The sequence below is a fragment of the Melanotaenia boesemani genome, chromosome 12 (assembly GCF_017639745.1).
Source record: "Melanotaenia boesemani isolate fMelBoe1 chromosome 12, fMelBoe1.pri, whole genome shotgun sequence".
NCBI classification, from domain to species: Eukaryota; Metazoa; Chordata; class Actinopteri; order Atheriniformes; family Melanotaeniidae; genus Melanotaenia; species Melanotaenia boesemani.
Genome location: NC_055693.1, coordinates 32,463,059 through 32,485,370, shown reverse-complemented (window position 1 = coordinate 32,485,370; position 22,312 = coordinate 32,463,059). Strand labels below are relative to the sequence as shown.

General features: G+C 41.9%; 1 protein-coding gene across 2 annotated transcripts; it reads left to right on the top strand.

The window, feature by feature from the left end:
• pgap1 (post-GPI attachment to proteins inositol deacylase 1) lies at positions 1-22,037 on the top strand. Of its 2 annotated transcripts, none has more exons than XM_042001396.1 (26): positions 1-275; positions 2,847-3,000; positions 7,946-8,121; positions 8,194-8,365; positions 8,474-8,634; positions 11,058-11,110; positions 11,210-11,276; positions 11,398-11,503; positions 11,743-11,801; positions 14,255-14,338; positions 14,486-14,535; positions 14,679-14,730; positions 14,806-14,883; positions 15,455-15,530; positions 15,611-15,684; positions 15,764-15,815; positions 15,887-15,953; positions 16,021-16,126; positions 16,564-16,602; positions 16,921-17,105; positions 17,214-17,438; positions 17,533-17,668; positions 17,802-17,852; positions 17,956-18,167; positions 18,681-18,785; positions 18,864-22,037. In XM_042001396.1, the coding sequence occupies exons 1-26, from the start codon at positions 144-146 to the stop codon at positions 19,000-19,002; spliced, it is 2,811 nt and encodes a 936-aa protein (XP_041857330.1). In that variant the 5' UTR covers positions 1-143; the 3' UTR covers positions 19,003-22,037. The 2 variants fall into 2 exon arrangements, with proteins under 2 accessions (XP_041857330.1, XP_041857329.1); XM_042001395.1 differs by having other exon boundaries at positions 17,208-17,438.
• Positions 22,038-22,312: the final 275 nt, after the last annotated feature.

The window sequence follows — 22,312 nt, the reverse complement described above, 5'->3', positions numbered from 1 at the left end:
GGTTCCTGTTGTGAGGTGGTACAGCTGGTGTGTCTTGACAGCTTGCGCGTGCTGTTTCGCTTAACAGAGAGCCACCAAGATGACAAAGGAAACATGGCGATAGGGCACAAATAGAAATAAAAAGGCAGACCGGGAATTAAACCATGAAACTCGCCACGGTGGCCTTTTACGTGTTCGCTCTGGGGCTTCTGGTGGTCGGCCTGCGAGAGTTGCTGACTGGCTTCGAGGAGAACAGATGCAGCATGACCTACATGTTTGAATACCCCGAGTACCGGGTGAGTACTACTGCTAACACTGCACACAAAAACATGAAATATTCCTAATTTAGCTCACTGTACTTGTCGCGACTTGTCTTGCTAGTTTTGCTTATTCATGCACCGCAAACAAACACATCTCTGCCTGAATGTAGAAGCTAAAATAAGACGTCCAGGTGTGTTTTAAACCATTTCCTGAAAACGGAATGACTGTGTTACCAACGGCTGACCTGCTGTGCGCCTGCCCTGCATTATTATTATTATTATTATTATTATTATTATTATTATTAATAAATTATTTTTTTTTAGCAGATTAGCCAAAATTAGCCAGATTATGACACCATAAATTAACAGTTGATCCTTGACCTCACTTAACCCTTAGATCAGCTTTAAAAGATTTGAAGCAGTGTTAAATAATCACACCAGGTGAACATAAACTGCTGTCAGCATCTCTTGCGCTGTAGGTTTAAAATGATGTGTTCATCTGAGCAGAAGTGGGGCTCATCTGGAGGCAGTGAGGTGTGTGGGCATTAGCCTTAATTCAGACAGCTCTGGACTATCTTTGTTTTTCTTCTTAATTCGTGTGAATCCGGGCTTCTTAGTGCCACAGCTTATGTATAGTATTTATAGGGGTGATTACTGGGCATTTATACAGGTTAAAGCTCAGGTATATCAGATTGTACAATACAAAACTGCATTCTCTCACATTACTGATGAGAAGTCTGTTTCTTTTTAAGCATTTGACTCTTCTAGCTCGGCTTCCATTTCAGCCTAAGTTAGACATTATAAAAGAAATGTGTTAATAATAATTTTTATTTGTTTTATTTTTTGTACATAAAAGGTTTGTGTTCATTTTTTGTTGAAAAATACAGTTGCTATTTAATATTTAAATCAAACCTTTAAATGAACTAGTGAACACGGAAGAAGGAAAAAAAAAAAAAAAACATGAAATAAATGCCAAAGTCTGAACATTATGTCACTTTAGATTCTCTGATTTCTTCACTTTTTACATTTTAATTTAAATCAAGCTCCCAAATCTCTGCTAGTGCTTTCACTTGGTTCTGGTTCCGGCTCCGTTCTCGAGTTTGAGAGCCTCGATGCTTTCCTGCGAACCAGTCCCGTTCACACTAGTCTAACCAGAGTCCAAGTGGGACGACTTTACTACATGAAAGTAAACAAACAGCTTGGTAATTTTGATTTTATTCGTTAAACTTAATCTAAATAGCCAATCTGAACTTTAAGAGTACAAGAGTACTTTGCACACAGAGACAATCAGGGGCTTGTTAAAAAGATCTGAATCTGTAGTTTAACTAGAAAAATGAACAATGATGCTGTGAAGACAGGATACGATTTGTTAACATGCTCAATGCACATCACAGGGATTTAATTTTGGGACAATTGCATGAATATAATTACTCACCAACAAGCCACCCATCGCCCACAGTGCTAGCTTGTAGTCTGTTCCCAACCATGCTGTTACTCAGAGGTGTATGAGTGTGTCTCATTACGTGAGTGCACTGTTAATACCTTTTCTGGGACAGTTCGTCTGACAAAGTTCTTCCAAAATCCAAATCCAAAATAAAGTTCACATACGTTTATGCATGTCATCGTATTTATGCTGGTAAATCCGATCTAAGCCCTCATTTGTGTAACAAAGTACCTACACTGTATTAGTCTACCTCAGTTAATAACAAAAAGCACCATTAACACAAGCATTCATGCGTCTTTCCGTGTCTTCCCCATACCGATTAGTATAAAGTGCAATTCAAAACACTAGTAAAACAGTTTTTAAATATGCAAAAATATCTTCACTGAATTAAAGTACTTTACATTATATACATCTGTTTTGTTGTTTACACTGATACAGTACACATTGGCAACAGGAAACCAGTTATACTTAGAAATCATAGTTTAAAATATGATCTCCAGACCTGTTAATGAAACTTTTTATTGAAATATTTCTCTCTTGCTTCCCCCTCTACTCCACAGCAGCGTCCTAACTCCAGCAGTACTGCCAAATAAATGCCTCAGGTCCGCTGCTGGCTCGGTAGTTTGATGCCACAGTGACCTACAGTGAACACAAATTGGCAGTTCATATGAAAGCAAACATTATTTATGTTTATATGTACTTTGTATACTGATACTTTGCATATGGTTATCTAAAGTGATGTGCAATATAAATACAACATTAATTATATTTGCCATGAACAGAAAAAATGCAGTTTAGAGTATATTACGCTATTTTTTGATTGTGTTCAGCCTATAGCTCTTCTCAGTAAAAAAATAAGGGATTAGCTGCCGGTCAGTAAATAAGGGTGTCCTTGTCTGACCCTGCAACATCAAAAATAGCTCAATATGAAAAAAAAAAGAAAAAAAAAAAACCCTAAACCTGACGGAGCCAAGTAGAAGAAAATTACACACCTCAAACCTTTACTCGGTAACAGTAATTATTAACTTTTGGCTCTTAATTTTCTCATTTCTTTGACTCTTTTTGTGCACAGTGTCTTGTGACTGGCTCTCTGTGAAAAGCGCTGAATAACTGAACCTAACGTTCAGGTGCATTTTGTGAAACGTGTTTGTGTGCTTTCACAGCGTGTTGCTCTGCCTCGTCGCGTGGCCAGATTGTACCCAGCATACGGGCTCTACCTGTACGGAGAGGGTCTGTACGCCCAGGAGACCCGCTCACTCAAACTCACTGGTGCACCTGTGCTTTTCCTGCCTGGAAATGCTGGAAGCTACAAACAAGGTAACTGGGTCCAGAAAACAAGATTTAACTGACACATATGCTCATTACCGTGAACATACACTTATCCACTTTTTATCTGCTTTAGACTCGTGCACTTTCTTGATGCCAGAAATACTTGCACACCAGAAGCACTAGTTAAGAGAATAATCTGTGGCTAAAATAGTTTCTAACACCTGTATTACTTAAACCTGTTAAATAACAACAAAGTTATTTTTAAACACTTAAACTGAATATCTAAGGTCTTTAGGGTTGATTCTTAGTGAGAGGTTACCTCAGAACGAGAAGAAATTCACCCGGTATTTTTATCTTTTCACAGGTTCTGTAAAGGCGAATGAATTAAAATATATTTATTTTCAACAAGTAGTTAGAACAGTGAATCAGATATCCCTTTTCTAAGGTTCACTGGTGTATAGTATATATAATATTTAATATAGATCAAATAAAACATATAAACTATTAATGTAAATAGAATGCACCAATAAATATGCTAACTAGTCATGTTTACTAAGTTGTTCATATAAAAATAAGGTATGTATATAAATATATTAGACATAATGAGACAAATCATATATATATATATATATATATATATATATATATATATATATATATATATATATATATCGATATATATATATAGAGAGATATATATATATAGATATATATATAGAGATAGATAGATATAAATTACAAACCTCTTTTACAAGGGAGTCTTGTTCCAAGATAGGCAGCAGTAAATACAAAAACATATTCCATCCAGCCATATCTCCCTCCCTCCATCCATCCCTCCATCCAAATAACCATTTTCTCCCCCTTACCCGGGGTCGGGTGGGGTTGGGTTGCCGGGGCAGCTGCCTAAGGAGGGAAGCTCAGACTTCCCTCTCCCCGGCTACATTCACCAGCTCATCCGGAGGGATCCCGAGGCATTCCCAGGCCAGCCGAGAGATGTAGTCCATCCAGCGTGTCCTGGGTCTTACCTTTGGCTTCCTCCTGGTGGGACGTGCCCGAAACACCTGCCCAGGAAGGCGTCCAGTAGGCATCCTGACAGATACCCGAGCCACCTCATCTGGCTCCTCTCGATGTGGAGGAGCAACAGCTCTACTCTGAGCCCCTCCCAGACCACCAGATCACCCTATCTCTACAGCAGTTCCTGGCCACCCTGTGGAGAAAACTCATTTTGGCTGCTTGTATTCGCGATCTCAATCTTTCGGTCAGCACATGACCATAGGTGAGGGTAGGACCGTAGATTGACCAGTAAATAAAAACTTTGCCTTTTGGCTCAGCTCCTTCTTTACCATGACAGACCGATGCAGAGTCCACATCACTGCAGACGTGGCACCGATCCCCCTGTCCATCTCCCGCTCCATCCTTGCCTCACTCGTGAACAAGACCCCGAGATATGTGAACTCCTCCACTCGAGGCAGGACCTCATTCCCAACCTGGAGAAAGCACTCCACCCTTTTCCGGCTGAGGACCATGGTCTCGGATTTGGAGGTGCTGATTCTCATCCCAACCGCTTCACACTCAGCTGCAAATCGCTACAGCGAGAGCTGAAGATCACGGCCCGATGAAGCCAACAGAACCACATCATCCGCAAAGAGCAGAGACCCAATCCTCAGTCCACCAAACAGGATCCTCACTGATTGACACCTCGGCTGCACCTAGAAATTCTGTTCATAAAAGTTATGAACAGAATTGGTGACAAAGGGCAACCTTGGCGGAGTCCAACCCACACTGGAAATTAATCTGATTTACTGCTGGCAATGTGGACAAAGCTCTAGCACAGGGACCAGACAGCTTGTACAAGGGGGTCCAGCACTCCATACTCCCGTATCACCCCCCACAGGTGTCCCCGGGAGACACGGTCGAACTCCTTCCCTGAGTCAACAAAGCACATGTAGACTGGCTGAGCAAGCTCCCATGCCCCCTCCAAGACCCTGAAGAGATTTTAGAGCGGGTCCACTATTCCATGACCGGGAAGAAAACCACACTGCTCCTCTTCAATCCGAGGTTTGACTACCCGACGGACCCTCCTCTCCAGCACCCCTGAATAGACCTTACCAAAGAGGCTGGGGAGTGTAGTTGGAGCACACCCTCCGGTCCCCGATTTTTGAAGAGGGGGACCACCACCCCAGTCTGCCAGTCCAGGCGAACTGTCCCCAATGTCCGTGTGATCCTGCAGAGGCGTGTTAGCCAAGATCGCATTACAGCAGAGCCTTTAGAAACTCCGGGTGGATCTTACCCAACCCTGGGGCCTTGTCACTGAGAAGCTTTTTGAACAACTTAACGACCTCAGCCCCAGAGATGGAAGACCCCACGCTAGGGCGAACACTGCTTCCTCCTCCTGAGCCACCAGATGGTGTACCAGGAGCGTTCTGCTTAGCCTGCCGATACCCATCAGCTGCCTCCGGAGTCCCACAGGCTAAAAAGGCCCGATAGGACTCCTTCTTCAGCTTGGCGGCATCTTCCACTGCTGGTGTCCACCAACAAGTTTGGGCATTTCTGCCATGACAGGCACCAATGACCTTACGGCCACAGCTGTAGTTGACTGCCTCAACAATAGAGGCACGGAACACAGCCCACTCAGACTCAATGTCCCCCACCTCACCCGGGACATGGTTGAAGCTCTGCTGGAGATGGGAGTTGAAACTCTTTCTGACAGGAGACTGCCAGACGTTACCTCACAGCATGCTGGGGTCTGCCAGGCCTGACCAGCATCCCCCCCCACCATCTGAGCCAACTCACCACCAGGTGGTGATCAGTTGACAGCTCCGCCCCTCTCTTCACCCGAGTGTCCAAGACATGCGTCTGAGGGTTGATGATAGGTGAGGATGGAGCGGGAGATCGACAGGTGGATCGGTGCGGTGTCTGCAGTTATGTGGACTCTGCATCGGTCTATTGTGGTGAAGAAGGAGCTGAGCCAAAAGGCAAAGCTCTTGATTTATCGGTAGATCTACGGTCCTAACCTCACCTATGGTCAATAGCTGTGACCTAAAGAACAAGATCGTACTCTGTACTGGCCTCTTCAATACATCTCCAATACAGTACTTTATTGAAGCCATTTTGGCCGTTTGTCCGTCTGGAAGACATATTTGCACCTAAGCTTTAACTTCCTGGCTGATGTCTTGACATATTGCTTCAGTACTTCCACACAATTTTCTTTCTTCATGACGGTGCCTATTTTATGAAGTACACTAGCTCCTCCTGCACCAAAACAGCACCACAGCATGATGCTGCCACTCCCATGCTTCACAGCTAGAATGATTTTCTCAAGTTTTTTCCTCTGATGTTGGTCATTATGTACAAGCAGTTCCACTTTACTTTCATAAGCGGTTATAAGGTTATCTAATTTATTTTTTCAGTTGCTTTTGGAGTAATGGCTTCTTCCTCGCTAAGTGGTTTTTCAGCCCATGTTGGTTCAGAACTTCTTTCACTGTAAATCAAGTCAAATCAAACTTTATTTATATAGCACCTTTCATACATAAAAATAGCAACTCAAGGTGCTTTACAGATAGTAAAATCCCCCAGAACCCCAACCCAATAGCAGCAAGCCCCCCCCCTTCCCATCAAACACACACACACATCACAGAGGGTAAAAGCAAGTTAAAAGGACCAAGGATAACGATGCTCTCTTACTAGCTCCAGCAGCATCTTCTCAAGGCCTTTAGCGTTTTATTCTGGGGTTGATTTGTACGTGTCAGACCAGAATACGTTCATCTCTGGGACACGGAACCCGTCTTCTTCCTGAGTGGTATGATGGCTGGATATTCCCTTCGTGTTTACAGCATATTTGTATATTATTGTTAGAACAGTTTTACATGACACCTTCAAGCATCTGGATATTTCACCCAGGATGAACCAGACTTGTGGAGCGATACAGATCTCCCAACATCTTGGCTGATTTCTTCTGATTTTCAAAGAAAAATGCAGTATGTTTGAAATGTGGCCTTAAAATACATCCACAGGGATGCCTCCAATTAACTCATAATTCATATCAGAAACCCCCAAAACTATGACATTATCATCTGGGCTTTACCACAATATTTGAAGACATAATAGTCCTTATGTATGGAAACTTCAGACTTTTAAGAAAGTGATAAGAAATTCTGTGCATCCTAGTTGTGGCATTTAGTAAATAGAAATCATTTAGGTAATCCTAAGTGACCTAAAAAGAAAAAGTTTAGTCTGATTTAACATAGTAAGGGGGGGGGGGGGTTTATACAATTTTGTGTAAACTTCTGGTTTTAACTGTTTATTACGTCTAGACAATGTTTGTTAAACAAACTTGAGCCAAATGCAGAAGCAGTATGTCCACCCTTACTGCTTCCATAGGAATTAAGATGATAAAGATCAGATGCACTGATCATTATCAGTAAACAAGACTAAGCAAGTATGGCTTGGAAAGGGCTGCAGGAGAACAACTCTTCTCTAAAAAGAACATGACAGCACAGATTAGGTTTGTAAATCTGCATCTGGACAAACTTCTGACCAAAGTGGAGTTTAGACTCACTGCTGCTGAATAATGGAGTAGACCCGACCTTTTCCATGCTGCTTCTCCATTTTGATACTTTCTTTGTTGTTGTTGAATAAATAGTTAAACTGTGTTGTGTGTAGTTTATTTGAAGTTGTATTGACTCATTTTAAGATCTAGTGAGGACTAGCTGGTTTTCTTATTATATCCTGACACATGAAACCTTGCACTGAGACAGGTGGGATAGTTTTAGCCCAGATCTGAATGCCATTAAGGGTAGTGAAGGCCTTCCCTGGGTCACTGGTTGCCTCCCAAGATACAAAACAAGCTTCAGTCATTTATAAAGTAAAAAGAAACATTAAAACGTGAGACATGTTAATGTTAACTTCATATCTTTATTCCCCTTGGTTGTTACTGCTAACACTACCTTTACACCAGTAACTAAACCGTAAAATGTTTCTTCTCTTCATGAAGCTCGCTCGCTGGGCTCGGTGGCTCTGAGGAAAGCTGAAAACATGGAGGGAGGTGTCCACCTCAACGTCTTCACTGTGGACTTCAATGAGGAGCTGGTGGCCCTGTACGGCGGCAGTTTGCAGCGACAAACGCTTTTCCTGCACGAGAGCATCAAGGCAATCCTGCGGCTCTATAAGGTCAGACCTCCTTTACTTTAAAGGACCAAACCAGCAGACACACACATACCGAACCAGTGTGTTTTCTTTCAGCACCTTAAGATCCCGCCTCAGAGTGTTGCACTGGTCGGTCACTCCATGGGAGGAGTGGTGGCCCGAGCGCTGTTTACGTTGCCCCGCTTCAACCCTCATGTGGTGAGCCTCATCATCACCCAGGCGTCTCCTCATCTAGCTCCAGTTCTGGCACTGGACCCGTACCTGCTGGGTAAGCAGAGGTGTCCTGTGGAAATAAGGGAAGTTCTGTTGATGGTGGCTGCAGTGTAAATAAAGTTTTGTTGGTTTTTTTCCCCCTCTCTGCTCTTGTTGGATGCAGATTTCTACTCTGCAGTGAAACAGAAGTGGTTGAACCAGGCGAACAAGCTCAGGAACGTCACTGTTCTATCTGTTGGGGGTGGTTACCGTGACTACCAGGTCCGCTCTGGCCTGACATACCTTACTTGTCCCCTAGGAGATCCTAATAAACTGTCACTGGTGGTATGTTTTCTTTGGAGAATGATGATACTGTTTTTTTGTTTGTTTTGTTTATTTATGTCCTATAAAAGTTCCTCCTCTCAGGGACTATTTGAAGGAAAAAGAATCTTTAGATCAGGGTGTCAAACGTACGGTCCGGGAGCCTGATATCCTGAATTTGAGACATGTGAACATGGGTGGTCAGGATTACTACACAGATGTGGGGATGTACAGTGCCTTGCGAAAGTATTCGGCCCCCTTGAACCTTGCAACCTTTCGCCACATTTCAGGTGTCAAACATAAAGATATAAACTTTAAATTTTTAGTCAAGAATCAACAACAAGTGGGACACAATCGTGAAGTGGAACGAAATTTATTGATAATTTAAACTTTTATAACAAATAAAAAACTGAAAAGTGGGGCGTGCAATATTATTCGGCCCCCTTGCATTAATACTTTGTAGCGCCACCTTTTGCTCCAATTACAGCTTCAAGTCGCTTGGGGTATGTTTCTATCAGTTTTGCACATCGAGAGACTGAAATTCTTGCCCATTCTTCCTTGCAAAACAGCTCGAGGTCAGTGAGGTTGGATGGAGAGCGTTTGTGAACAGCAGTCTTCAGCTCTATCCACAGATTCTCGATTGGATTCAGGTCTGGACTTTGACTTGGCCATTCTAACACCTGGATACGTTTCTTTGTGAACCATTCCATTGTAGATTTGGCTTTATGTTTTGGATCATTGTCCTGTTGGAAGATAAATCTTCGTCCCAGTCTCAGGTCTTGTGCAGACTCCAACAGGTTTTCTTCCAGAATGGTCCTGTATTTGGCTCCATCCATCTTCCCGTCAATTTTAACCAACCTCCCTGTCCCTGCTGAAGAAAAGCAGGCCCAAACCATGATGCTGCCACCACCATGTTTGACAGTGGGGATGGTATGTTCAGGGTGATGAGCTGTGTTGCTTTTACGCCAAACATATCGTTTTGCATTGTGGCCAAAAAGTTCGATTTTGGTTTCATCTGACCAGAGCACCTTCTTCCACATGTTTGGTGCGTCTCCCAGGTGGCTTGTGGCAAACTTTAAACGAGACTTTTTATGGATATCTTTGAGAAATGGCTTTCTTCTTGCCACTCTTCCATAAAGGCCAGATTTGTGCAGTGTACGACTGATTGTTGTCCTATGGACAGACTCTCCCACCTCAGCTGTAGATCTCTGCAGTTCCTCCAGAGTGATCATGGGCCTCTTGGCTGCATCTCTGATCAGTTTTCTCCTTGTTTGAGACGAAAGTTTGGAGGGACGGCCGGGTCTTGGTAGATTTGCAGTGGTCTGATACTCCTTCCATTTCAATATGATTGCTTGCACAGTGCTCCTTGAGATGTTTAAAGCTTGGGAAATCTTTTTGTATCCAAATCCGGCTTTAAACTTCCCCACAACAGTATCTCGGACCTGCCTGGTGTGTTCCTTGGTCTTCATGATGCTCTCTGCGATTTAAACAGAACCCTGAGACTATCACAGAGCAGGTGCATTTATACGGAGACTTGATTACACACAGGTGGATTCTATTTATCATCATCAGTCATTTAGGACAACATTGGATCATTCAGAGATCCTCACTGAACTTCTGGAGTGAGTTTGCTGCACTGAAAGTAAAGGGGCCGAATAATACTGCACGCCCCACTTTTCAGTTTTTTATTTGTTGAAAAGGTTTAAATTATCTAATAAATTTCGTTCCACTTCACGATTGTGTCCCACTTGTTGTTGATTCTTGACTAAAAATTTAAAGTTTATGTCTTTATGTTTGAAGCCTGAAATGTGGCGAAAGGTTGCAAGGTTCAAGGGGGCCGAATACTTTCGCAAGGCACTGTACATGTATGTACTTTTAATTAACTTCTAGCTCATGACGAGTTACTCTAACCATAATATATAATATTGTTTTTTTCAGTCCCAGATAATTATTATTAAATCCATTGTGATCTGTAGTAATGCTCATGTAAATGAGTAGATATGTAAAATAAATAATAAATTTGATAAATAGATATGAATAGGATATTCAATTTCTAAAATTGTAAAATTATAATTTATATATATATATATATATATATATATATATATATGATGATTAAAATGTAAAATAATTACAAATAAATATGTTAACCCTTTAGGCTGTAGCTTGGATGTGGTCAAAAATAGGAGGATGCAGTAAATGTGAAAATGTTGAATATGAGCCTGAGTTTATAATAGGAGTACATTTGCTCATCTCTCTTGCATATTGAACAAATATTGGCAAATATCTGTGAAAGTACTTTATAAGCCACGAACAGTGTTCTGTGCATGCTTTCTCTGTAATTACAGACCACGAACTCATTCTCATGTTTGATCTTAATTACTTTTTATTACATTTTACTTTTCTTAGCATTACTTCACTTTTGATAGTCTTGTTTTTCATCCCAGGTAACAGCAGTTCCCAGGACATGGGTGTCCACTGATCATCTCTCTATTGTTTGGTAAAAGGCTGTTTTTAGAATTGGCTCCAGTAATTCCTGCATCTCAGACCGCGTTCGTCTATTGAAATAACTGACATCCATGATGTTATTGTGTTTCAGGTGTAAAGAGCTCGTTCTTGCTACTGTCAGGGCGTTCTTCAACCTCATTGATCCTGAAACCCGCCAGGTTTGAAAAGCAAATATAATATATATTTTTTTACTCTATAAAAAATTTGAAAATATTTAGTCATAAAAGAGAAATCTTTTCCCCTGAAGCTATTTTCAGCTAACGAGGGTTTTCTTTGTAGTTCACAGAGGATCCAGAGAGGAAACTGGCTGTCATAAACCATCATTTCATCAGACACCCTGTCAGGATGCTGGGAGAAAGTCCAGACACGTCCATCTCCATCTTAGGTTAGAGAGAAACACAAACGTGAAGAGGCTGGAATAAACAGAAAATTCCTGCAAGTAGATTTCATTAGTTTCCTGTTTAAAGCTCTATCATGTCCATGTTCTTCACCGAGCCATGTCTCCTGTTTAGTACTTTTAAAATCATTAAATCATCATTTTAAAAAACAAGTTTTGACTGAGTGACTTTGTTAAAGAATCACTCATGTCCTGTTTTCTTCCACTTTTAATTTCCATTTTTCCAGATTTTCCTGAAGCCTGGAGTGAAGTGAACACATTACGTCTGGCTTATAGCACACCAAAGGTTAAAATTCTTTTCCTCTGATGAAACCCTAATTCCAAAAAAGTTGTAACTTGGAAAATATGAGCTGATAGTGAATCTTATGGCAGCAACACGTCTGTAAAAAGTAGTTCCAGGGTGATGTTCAGCATGGTGTAAAAAGTAGTTCCAGGGTGATGTTCAGCATGGTGTAAAAAGTAGTTCCAGGGTGATGTTCAGCATGGTGTAAAAAGTAGTTCCAGGGTGATGTTCAGCACGGTGTAAAAAGTAGTTCCAGGGTGATGTTCAGCATGGTGTAAAAAGTAGTTCCAGGGTGATGTTCAGCATGGTGTAAAAAGTAGTTCCAGGGTGATGTTCAGCATGGTGTAAAAAGTAGTTCCAGAGTGATGTTTAGCATGGTGTAAAAAGTAGTTCCAGGGTGATGTTCAGCATGGTGTAAAAAGTAGTTCCAGGGTGATGTTCAGCATGGTGTAAAAAGTAGTTCCAGGGTGATGTTTAGCATGGTGTAAAAAGTAGTTCCAGGGTGATGTTCAGCATGGTGTAAAAAGTAGTTCCAGGGTGATGTTTAGCATGGTGTAAAAAGTAGTTCCAGGGTGATGTTCGGCATGGTGTAAAAAGTAGTTCTAGGGTGATGTTGAGCACGGTGTAAAAAGTAGTTCCAGGGTGATGTTCAGTATGGTGTAAAAAGTAGTTCCAGGGTGATGTTCAGCATGGTGTAAAAAGTAGTTCCAGGGTGATGTTCAGCATGGTGTAAAAAGTAGTTCCAGGGTGATGTTTAGCATGGTGGAAAAAGTAGTTCCAGGATGATGTTTAGCATGGTGGAAAAAGTAGTTCCAGGGCGATGTTTAGTATGGTGTAAAAAGTAGTTCCAGGGCGATGTTCAGCACGGTGTAAAAAGTAGTTCCAGGGCGATGTTCAGCACGGTGTAAAAAGTAGTTCCAGGGCGATGTTTAGTATGGTTTAAAAAGTAGTTCCAGGGCGATGTTCAGCACGGTGTAAAAAGTAGTTCCAGGGCGATGTTTAGCATGGTGTAAAAAGTAGTTCCAGGGCGATGTTTAGTATGGTGTAAAAAGTAGTTCCAGGATGATGTTCAGCATGGTGTAAAAAGTAGTTCCAAGGTGATGTTTAGCATGGTGTAAAAAGTAGTTCCAGGATGATGTTCAGCATGGTGTAAAAAGTAGTTCCAAGGTGATGTTTAGCATGGTGTAAAAAGTAGTTCCAGGGTGTTGTTAGCATGTTGTAGCATCTCCTCTTCTTTTAACATCTGTCTGTAAACATCTGGGAAGTGAGGAGACCAGTTGCTGGAGTTTTAGGAGAGGAATGTTGTCCCATTCTGGTCTGATGCAGGATTCTAGCTGCTCTACAGTCCTGGACCTTGGTTGCTGGATTTCTGCTTCCATGATGCTCCAGATGTTTTGTGTTGATGAAAGGTCTGGACCTCAGGCAGGCCAGTTCAGCAGCTGGACTCTTCTCCTGTGAAGCCATGCTGCTGTGATGGATGCAGGATGTGGTTCAGCATTGTCTTGCTGAAACCTGCAAGGCCTTCCCTAAAAGAGACGTTGTCAGCAGATGTTGCTCTAAAACCTCCATGTGCTTTTCAGCATTGATGGAGCTTCCCAGATGTGCCATAGGCACTAATGCAGCCCCATCCCATCAGAGACAGCTTTTCACCTGTCCACTGATAACAAGCTGGATGCTCCCTCTCCTCTTTAGTCTGTAGGACAACAGTTTCACAGTTTCATCCATCTGACCACAGAGCAGTTTTCTACTTTGCCTCAGACCATTTAAAAAAGCTTTGGTTCAGAGAACACGGTGGTGTTTCTGGATCCTGTTCACATCTGGCTTCTTCTTTGCATGATGGAGCTTTAACCTGCGTTCGTGGGTTTTAATGCGGCGTTGCCTGAGGACCCCAAGATCACGAGCATCCAGTTTGACCTTCAGTCTTGCCCCATGCGCACAGAGATTCCTCTTGATTCGCTGATATTATATCCTAGATGGCGGGATCTTTTTAAGTCTTGATAATTTTATGTTGAGGAACGTTTTCTGAAATTGTTCCACAATTTGTAGATCCAGTTTGTCTCAGATTGGTGAAGCTCTTTCCATCTTTCTGAAATGTTCCTTTTATATCCATCATCTTATTGACCTGTTGCTCCAGATGTTTTCCAGCATTTTGTTGCTCCTGTTCCAACTTTTTACAGACATGTTGCTACCATCAGATTCAAAATGAGCTCATATTTTCCATGAAATGATCAATTGTCTTAGTTTCAGCATCTGATGTGATGTTAATGTTCTACTGGGAATAAAATATGGGTTTGATGAGATTTGGAAATCAGTGCTTTCTGTTTTTATTTACATTTACAGCATTTTCTGGATTTAGAGTTGTTAATACTTTAGTGCAGAATGGTCTGTTTGCCCAGTTATTTGACTAATAACCAAAGTATAATTACCTACAGTGGTGCTCTGCTCCTTTCTGACAGGAAGGTCAGGTCAGATACTTCCTGTTCGCCCTGTCAAGTCGCCGAAAAGCCTACAGTCATTTCTACTGCCGGAGCAACAATCTTGTAAGTTCTCAGCCTGCTGTTCTTTGTTTTGTTTTTTTTCTCATTACTTTGAGTTAATTGAATTTAGTCAAATAAAATGTGACTCGATGTAAACAGAAGGAAAATGTTTAAAGTAAAATGAGTGGATTTGTTGCTGTTGTCCAACAGGAGATGAGTAGCTGGGTGCACGGCTGCATACACAAGAACAGTTCTTCATGGTAACTGAATGATTAAACTAACTCTTCCCACGCCACCTTCATCCTCCGTTAGTTAAATGATGAGTTCTTATTTTTCTACAGTGTGTAGATTGTAGATTGAGGTGTGTGTGTGTTATATGACAGCACCATGTGTCTCTGTTCAGTGTGCATGCAGTGGATCTGTCCACGGGAACTGAGCTTCTGCCTCCATACAAGGTAATATCCTCAGAAAAGGCTCCAGTTCGATTTTCTGCTTGTCAGTTTTCCAGAACGGTCTTTCTTCCTCCTCAGGTCCTTGTTCTGAGTCTGAATGACTTGTCAGCTTTCACTCATCTGGTCGTTTCAGCCTCCAACCTCAACGGCAAACAGGTATTTTCTCACATAAAATACATGTTCCACTTTTCTGCTGTTTCTCATCCTTCACCCAGAAACATCTGTAAAAGTGACGGAACAAGCCACCATGTGCTCTTGAAATCTGCAATTCTTGTGAGATAAGACAGCATATGACATAAATAATGTCATATGCTTTTAAAGACCACTCCAATGCTTATTTGAAACTATTTAAAATGTTCTCATTGGTCTTTAAATTGTGATTATGAATTTTTGGGGCAAAAGTCACAAAACCTGTGCCCTTTTCCAGGCTTCTGCAGAGGACCAGTAACTCATTAGCAATTTGCCTCGGAGTTGTGGGCGGAGTCAGCGCTGCTCAGCGCCCTCCCCGATTTGCATATTCAGGAACTTGAAACTGGAGTCCCTTCTCCACGTCCTCATTACATTAGTTTACATATAACTTGCTTCCTTTTTTGTCTGAAGAAACCGTTTCAGAGTTGCCGTGTTTGCATTCTGTGTGGGGAAAGTGGACCACATATTGATGGAAGAAATTTGATAATGATTTATTTAAATAGATGAATCATGTTGTGGTTGATGCCTTTGTCTACAGTTCACTGTGGAGTGTGAGTGGCAGAGACAGGAATCTCAGACTCTGTCCATCTCAGTCCCACATGTCCTGTCCTTTGGTGAGTTTGTTTTCTAGCTCTACACCTCAAAGCTTCAGGTAGATCCGTCTCGTCGTCCTCACTAACTGTTGGTTCTGCAGGGTTCACGGCCAGTGATGTTACAGTGAACTCTTCTGGGCTTCTTCACACTGTCCAGCTGCAGCACTTCCACCAGGTAAGTTGTTGTTTCTGACATTCAGTCGTCAGCATCTGTGATCGCACTGTGACCCTAAACTTCATACACGTGTTTTCAGGTCTATCAAGCCTTCAGAATCACTGTTTCTAGCCAGTGTAAAGTACATAAAGGTAAGTTGGCGTGTTTAAATGCAGACACACGTGCACATGCTGAGATGTAATCATGATGTGTGTGTATGCAGATAGACTTCCCAGTGTGTACAGGATGAAAGTCGTCTGGTTCAGAGAGGACTCTTTAACCACAGTCAGGTGAGTTACCTTTTTCTAAGGCACCTGCCACAGCAACGTCTCTGTCATGACTTCCTGTCTGTGTCAGTGTGCCGTCAGTGTCAGAGATCTCAGGGATGCTCCACATGAGTCGTCCAGACAACGCCTCAGGGGTCCTCTTACAGCTCCACACTGCCCCCAACTGCCAGTATAAGGTACAGCTTCCCTGCAACCTTTTACTTCTTAGAACGATTTTTTGTTGTTGTTTTCAGTTCAGTACAGGAGCCTGTTGCATTCAGTTGGAAATTGTTTGTGAATAAACAAGATAATTTTCCACATTCTCTTCCTTGTTTTTATTTAGGTGTTTTTGTTTGTATTTTTTTTTTGTAAAATGATCTATTTTATTTAGAAATTAAAAATGTGGATGAAAAACTTAAATAATTTTAAAAAAAGTTTTTTGTTGTTGCTTGTCTTGTGTGTAAAGTTAAATTATTAATTAATGAAAACTGAAGGAGAGGAATTGGGAAGAAAAATGTTATTTCAGGAAGAACATTCTTGTATGTTTGTTTGTTTGTTTGTTTGTTTGTTTTGCAAGTGAATGCGGTTGGTTCTGTGAAGGCATGTAAAGCTGATTGTTTTTCCTCCGGTTCAGGTATCAGTAAGAGCCTCATTGTCCAAGGTGATGGGACAGGTAGGACAACTTCGTTGTGTTTGTTTGTTTGTTTGTTTGTTTGTTTGTTTGTTTGTTTGGGTAACACATGAATTTAAGAAATTTCAAAGCACGGCAGCTTGTGATGCTTCTCTGACACCAAACAAATAATATCCGTACATACACCACTCATAGAATATATTTGGCTATTTGTTTGTCAGAATGAAGATAAATTGCAACATAACATTTACAGCTGAACTTAATTTGACTTTCTCTAAGTTTTGAATGCACATGTACAACTGTTCAGTGTTTAATTATTTATTATAGAACATGAAAACTGAACATAGTTTTTCATGGCAGGTCTTGAGGTTCTGTGGTCCCATGGTGCCGGTGTACACAGCTGTAACCCTCCTGCTGGCCTGCAGGGGGCAACTATCCTCCATCCTGAAGTTAAGCAGAGCTGAAGACATGAGCCAGGCGGTGGGATCAGGCCTGCAGCCTCATAAAATCAGCCTGCCTGTTTATGTTGTTCACATCTTACTCGGGTGAGTTTTATACCTGAGTGTAAGTCTAATGTTGGCCTGACCATAGTTACTGAGTGTTACATCCAACAGCCTTGTGTCTTTAAAACATCTGTCTTCCCTCAGCTGCAGCTGGTTTCAAGAAGTCTGGTCCATTCTTCACCTCCCACCTATGGATACACTCCCCCCAACCTTCCCTGATGGGGCTTTCCATGAAACTCTGGCAGCACCTGAGGAGTGGCCGCACCTCCTGTCCCCTCTGCTGTACATCCTGGGAGCAGCTGTGGCATACTGGGGCAGCACGCTGCTCCGTCTCCTCATCCAATTCATCTCGTTGGTATTGGCTCCACTGCACAGGTGAGGCTGCATATTCTGGTATTGAAGTGAGTATCAGAAGCTCCTGTAGTCTTCCAGACAACTCTCATTTGGTTTTTGTGTCTTATACCTGCAGACCATCTGTGTCTCGAGACTGTGGCGCCCTGAAACCTCGGACTCAGCTCCTCGTCATTCTCGCTTTGACTGTTGTGGGGGGGACTTTCTGTGGGGCATTGTCAGTCTTCATCTCCTCTCTGTTACACCTTTATAGGGTGAATCTTTTTTAAATGTCATATTTTTGCAAACTAGCACAGAAAATGAACACAAGCTGATAGTTTAATATCGACACTGTTTATCTGCAAGCAGTAACTCTGACCATGGAGTCTGTGTGTTTATCACTCTCAGGTGCTCAGGCTGCAGATGACAGAAAGGTATTTGAGTCACATGCTGAATCTGGTAGGTTTCTCAGCTCTAGATCTCTGTGTTTCTGCACAATCTTACAATTTGAATGTTGTTAAAAACACTAGGACATAATGAACCTACTTATTAATCTTTCCAGGCTCCACAGAAGCACAAACAAGCTGAAAATGGCGCAATCACCCCAGAGTCCTCGAGCAAGTCTAAGGAATGTGGCAGCACCCCCCTGTTGTCTGAGTGCGCTCTGCAGGAAGTGAGAGATGACCTGCAGCTGCACCTCAGCCTATCAGCACTGTTCATGCTACCTGTCATGCTCAGTGCACCCTCGCTCATCCACTGGATCCGTAACCTGAGGTACAGAAATTAAATAAAGGAGTATCTGAGAGGCAGAGAAATACCTGCACCATCTCAGGGGGAGAACAAAGCAATAAAGGTGTCTTTTTGTAAAATTTCAATGTTAATTACTACATGTGTGAAAACTGGACAAACACAGCAATCTCTAACTAAGTATCTGATTTTGTAAAGACCACTGAAATAAGTCAAGTAGGGTTTGATTTGATTTGATCTGGAGCTGCAGCATCCTCCTTCTTTGAACAACTGTCTGTAAACGTGTGGGAAGTGACCGGTGCGTGATGCGTCCTCAGGACGCTGCAGGGCAGCAACAGCTCCAGGAATGTTCATGCCAAGTGTTAGCGTTACTTTAAACAAGTCAGAAACAGAGTTTTAAGGTCAAATAATTAAATGTTGCTTTAGAAGGGAATTTTTCCTCCCCACCGTCTCCTCGTGCAGCTTGGGATGGAGGATTGAATCAAACAGATAAAGCTGAATTGAACTGAAGTGAATTAAACGGTGTTGTATCCTCTTCAGGTATTCCACCCAGCTGGATCCTGACCACTGTTGGCCACACACGGTGCCTCTAGCTGCTGTCTACACGCTGCTTATTAACTGCAACACTTTAAAACTCAGCAACAGGTAGAAAGATTCCACCGCAAATTCATAGAGCTTTCTGGAAAATTAATTCTCCAACTTCTTGTTCTTCATCTTTTGCAGTAAACTCCTGTCCCTGACCTCCCGCCTCCCTCTCCCACTGGCCATCACTATGGTTACCTTCTCCTCACTTCACCTGTACAGAGTCACCTACTTCCTGTCGGCAGCACTCGTCCCTCTGGCCTTGTGCAGTCTCATCTGATGGTATTTGGGTGTGTCCATCCTCCACCTCAGTAAGCTCCGACCTGGCTCAGAGAAGCCAGCAGAGACCGATTAGTCCCTAGAGGACGTGCATCAAGCTGCCATGGAGCAGAGCCATAGACATACGTAGCCTGGGGAACTGCTCACTCAGTGTTGGCACTCAGAGCTCCACGGCAATTACTCTGCCGTTCAAAAATGCGAGGATGTAATGGCCTTGGAACATTTGGTGCAAATATGTCGGATGTCCTGAAACCATGTTTGCCTTACTCTGTATATCTATCGCTCTGCCTTCAGGGAGCAAGAACTGCTGATATTAGAGATTCTCCACAGGGTGATACTGTTATTTTTTCATGTCACTATGTTGTAAACTCCAAACTCTACTGCCAAGCTACGACTCTGTCTGTGCTCTGCCACAAAACTGTAAGAAAGATCCAAAGCAACCATGTTTACATTCTCCTGTCTTCATTTTATCCATCACGGAGGAGAAAGATGCCATGTCATCTTTAACCACAGGCAGCAGTGACTGTTAAATCCTTTAAAGCCCATATGAAATGATCACCTTATAGTCGTGTGAGCTCAAATAATTGTGACAAAATCCCCCATAATTTTAAAGAAATGTACCAAAACTAGAGGAATAGTCTCCAGAAGTCAGCTGATCCCAGCATGCAGTTCACCTGTTCTCCAACACTACTTTCCAGTCTGATGGAAAATATTTGAACAGATTTAACTTTTCTCCCTCAAAGATTATATTTTTTCCTTTGTTTCCTTTGTTTTTTCTTCCCAGTGTGCCGTTTGGTATAACTGTGCCTTATTCAAAGTTGGCTCTAAAAACATAAAAACATAAAACTCTAACATAAGTTTGATTAAATAAAGTACAAAATAGTGATTTTATACATAAAGAAGTGAGAAAAAAAGTACTGGTAGGAGCAGTGTTGATGAAATAAACCCTGAATCTGGAATCCTTCATCCCAGTCATGCTGCATCCCTGCAAGCACAACAGATAAACAGATGTTATGGATCTGCTTCTGTATGTTTACATACTGCAAATGATTTTTATTTTCCAGGATTGGAGTTTCATCAGTGTCTGAAACGGAAGGCTTAACGTGTCCGGTGTTCAGATTAACTGCATGAGTGTTGGCTGAAATGCAGAATAATGGAAAAGTGAAATCAGTTACACTGAAAGTGGAAGAGATGATTGCAGCATAAGTAATCCAGGCTGCACAGTTACTCATCAACCACTTCTGAGCTACAAACCGGAGTTTTCAATCATGAAGGAGGAGGAAAAGTGGTGGAACTTACTTTTAGTTTTGAGATTGTTGTTTTTTATTGTGTTTTTTGAGGTCTGGATATCTGCTGTATTTGAAATATCTTCTAATCTAAAACGGGTGTATGCAGCGCAGAAAGTGTTGAAGTTACAGCAGAAGATGTCGCGACTGCTGGATGTGATGTTTCCTTTAACAACAGCAGCATCATGTTATTCATCTTTCTACTGTGGATGTAAATACTTTAAAATGAAGCACATGGTCAGTAAGTCAAAAAAGAAATCTGGTGTCTCTCTCCAGTAACTGAGTGTGAAACTGAAGTTTATAATAGACAAAAACGTTCCTCTTATTTTAATCTAAATACAACAATAATCGGATTATTTTGTCCATGAGTTACAGCGCATAGTCTGATTAATGACTCACTCCCTGCATGAGTGTCCTTAATTACCTCCACGTTCCTTTAAAAGATTAAAGGAGTGTTGTGCTGTTCTGTGCTTCAGAGCCTGCGTTGCTAGATCTTGTCTAAAAGAAGCAATCATAAAACCGACCTGGCACTCTGAGCATGTTGACAGTCGAAGTCCTACTCAGACCTTCATTTGATTCTTACCTACTGACCTGATTTGAGTTAACATAGTCGAAAAAGCTGTTTACATGGCAGCAATTACTAGGGATACAAATACTTTTCCTTTGGATACGTCACCATTTGTTTAAGGTACTCTTATCGATACTGATACTTTGGTCCCTTAAAGGAAAAACGCTTCTTAAAATGAAAGAACAATGTTGAAGAACCCGCATTAAATCAGAAAAATATTAGAAGACAACATTGCAAACATCAGTCATGTAACACATGTAATTTTACTCCAGAGTGTCGATCTGCCCGTCCCGATGCTAATATTACCGTGGATGTGAAGAATTAGCCGGGCTCGTTGACAGTGTGTGTGAGACTTAACCTGAAAAGAGGACGTACTGTTTGATTATCAGGAACTTTCTGGACTTTGCCTCATCTCCTTCCCTGGTCACGATGGTTGTTGTGGTGGAGACTGTTTAGTGAATTAGAGTACCATGTGTTATGGAATTGCATTATTATTGCGGTTTTCTTTAAACTGCGTACACCTGAATTTTGCTCTTCTCTCACTTATGTTTAAAGTTTTCAGATGAATGATGTGGTTTTGACATTTAAAGGTGTTTTTTTTCCATCTTTTTGGGGTTGAGACACAAATGCAGCACTCTGTCTTTCACTAATACTGCTTTGGTCTCGCATCCCCTTTCTCCAGTCAGCGAAGCAGCTGCTGTGCCTTTCTGCTTTCTCATGTATGCAGCAGTTTTATCTGTATCACACCTGCCTGTCTGCTCAGCAGCAGTGCTATGCTAGCTGGAGGCTGGCAGCCGCTGGGTCCATGGGACTGGTTTCGCTCACACAGCCTCTTTGATTTAAATTATGTGACTATAATAACTGGAAATCAAAGATAAGTTCATGAAGGACCATTCTGCCCTGCAGAGACTCTGCTGCCGTTCCCAACCTGAATGTATTTGCACTGAATCGTGTGTGAATCGATGTGTTGACTCGTGCCGTCAGTGATCAGCTTTTCTGTGCACTCGTCTGTTTGGGGCAGTTTTTTGTGCTTTTTCAGATGCACATGGTCTGCCTGGTAAACGGGTGAAACACTGCTTTGTAGAAGAAATGAGTAGAGATTGTTTGTTTGTTTTATATAAATATGCTTGTGATTTGTGTCGGTGTTCACTGTGATCATGTCCCCCAGATTCACTTCAGGGAGAAAAATGTAGAAAAATCCACTTCTTAAAGAAAAAAAAGAAAAGTTTTCTGTTTGGAAATATTTTGCCTTTAACATTTTAATTGTGTCCCTGCTTCCTGTGGGTCAGCAGGGAGTCAGAGTCACTGTTTTTTTAACCTGCCTTTTTGAAAATGGTGCAACTGGTTCTGTTGCCTTGTTGTGGAGCAGATGTTTACATGGAGGAAGCACATTAACACATTTCCTGTCTAAACTCATCTCTTTTAAGCTGTATACAAGTTATTAACTTAAAAAGCTA

Bases quoted from the DNA above. Each gene is read 5' to 3' on its own strand.
- pgap1 (XM_042001395.1), top strand. From the start codon at position 144: ATGAAACTCGCCACGGTGGCCTTTTACGTGTTCGCTCTGGGGCTTCTG. The intron at 8,122-8,193 runs GTCAGACCTCCT...GTTTTCTTTCAG, and splicing joins CAATCCTGCGGCTCTATAAG to CACCTTAAGATCCCGCCTCA. The intron at 17,106-17,207 runs GTGAGTTTTATA...GTCTTCCCTCAG, and splicing joins GTTGTTCACATCTTACTCGG to CTGCAGCTGGTTTCAAGAAG.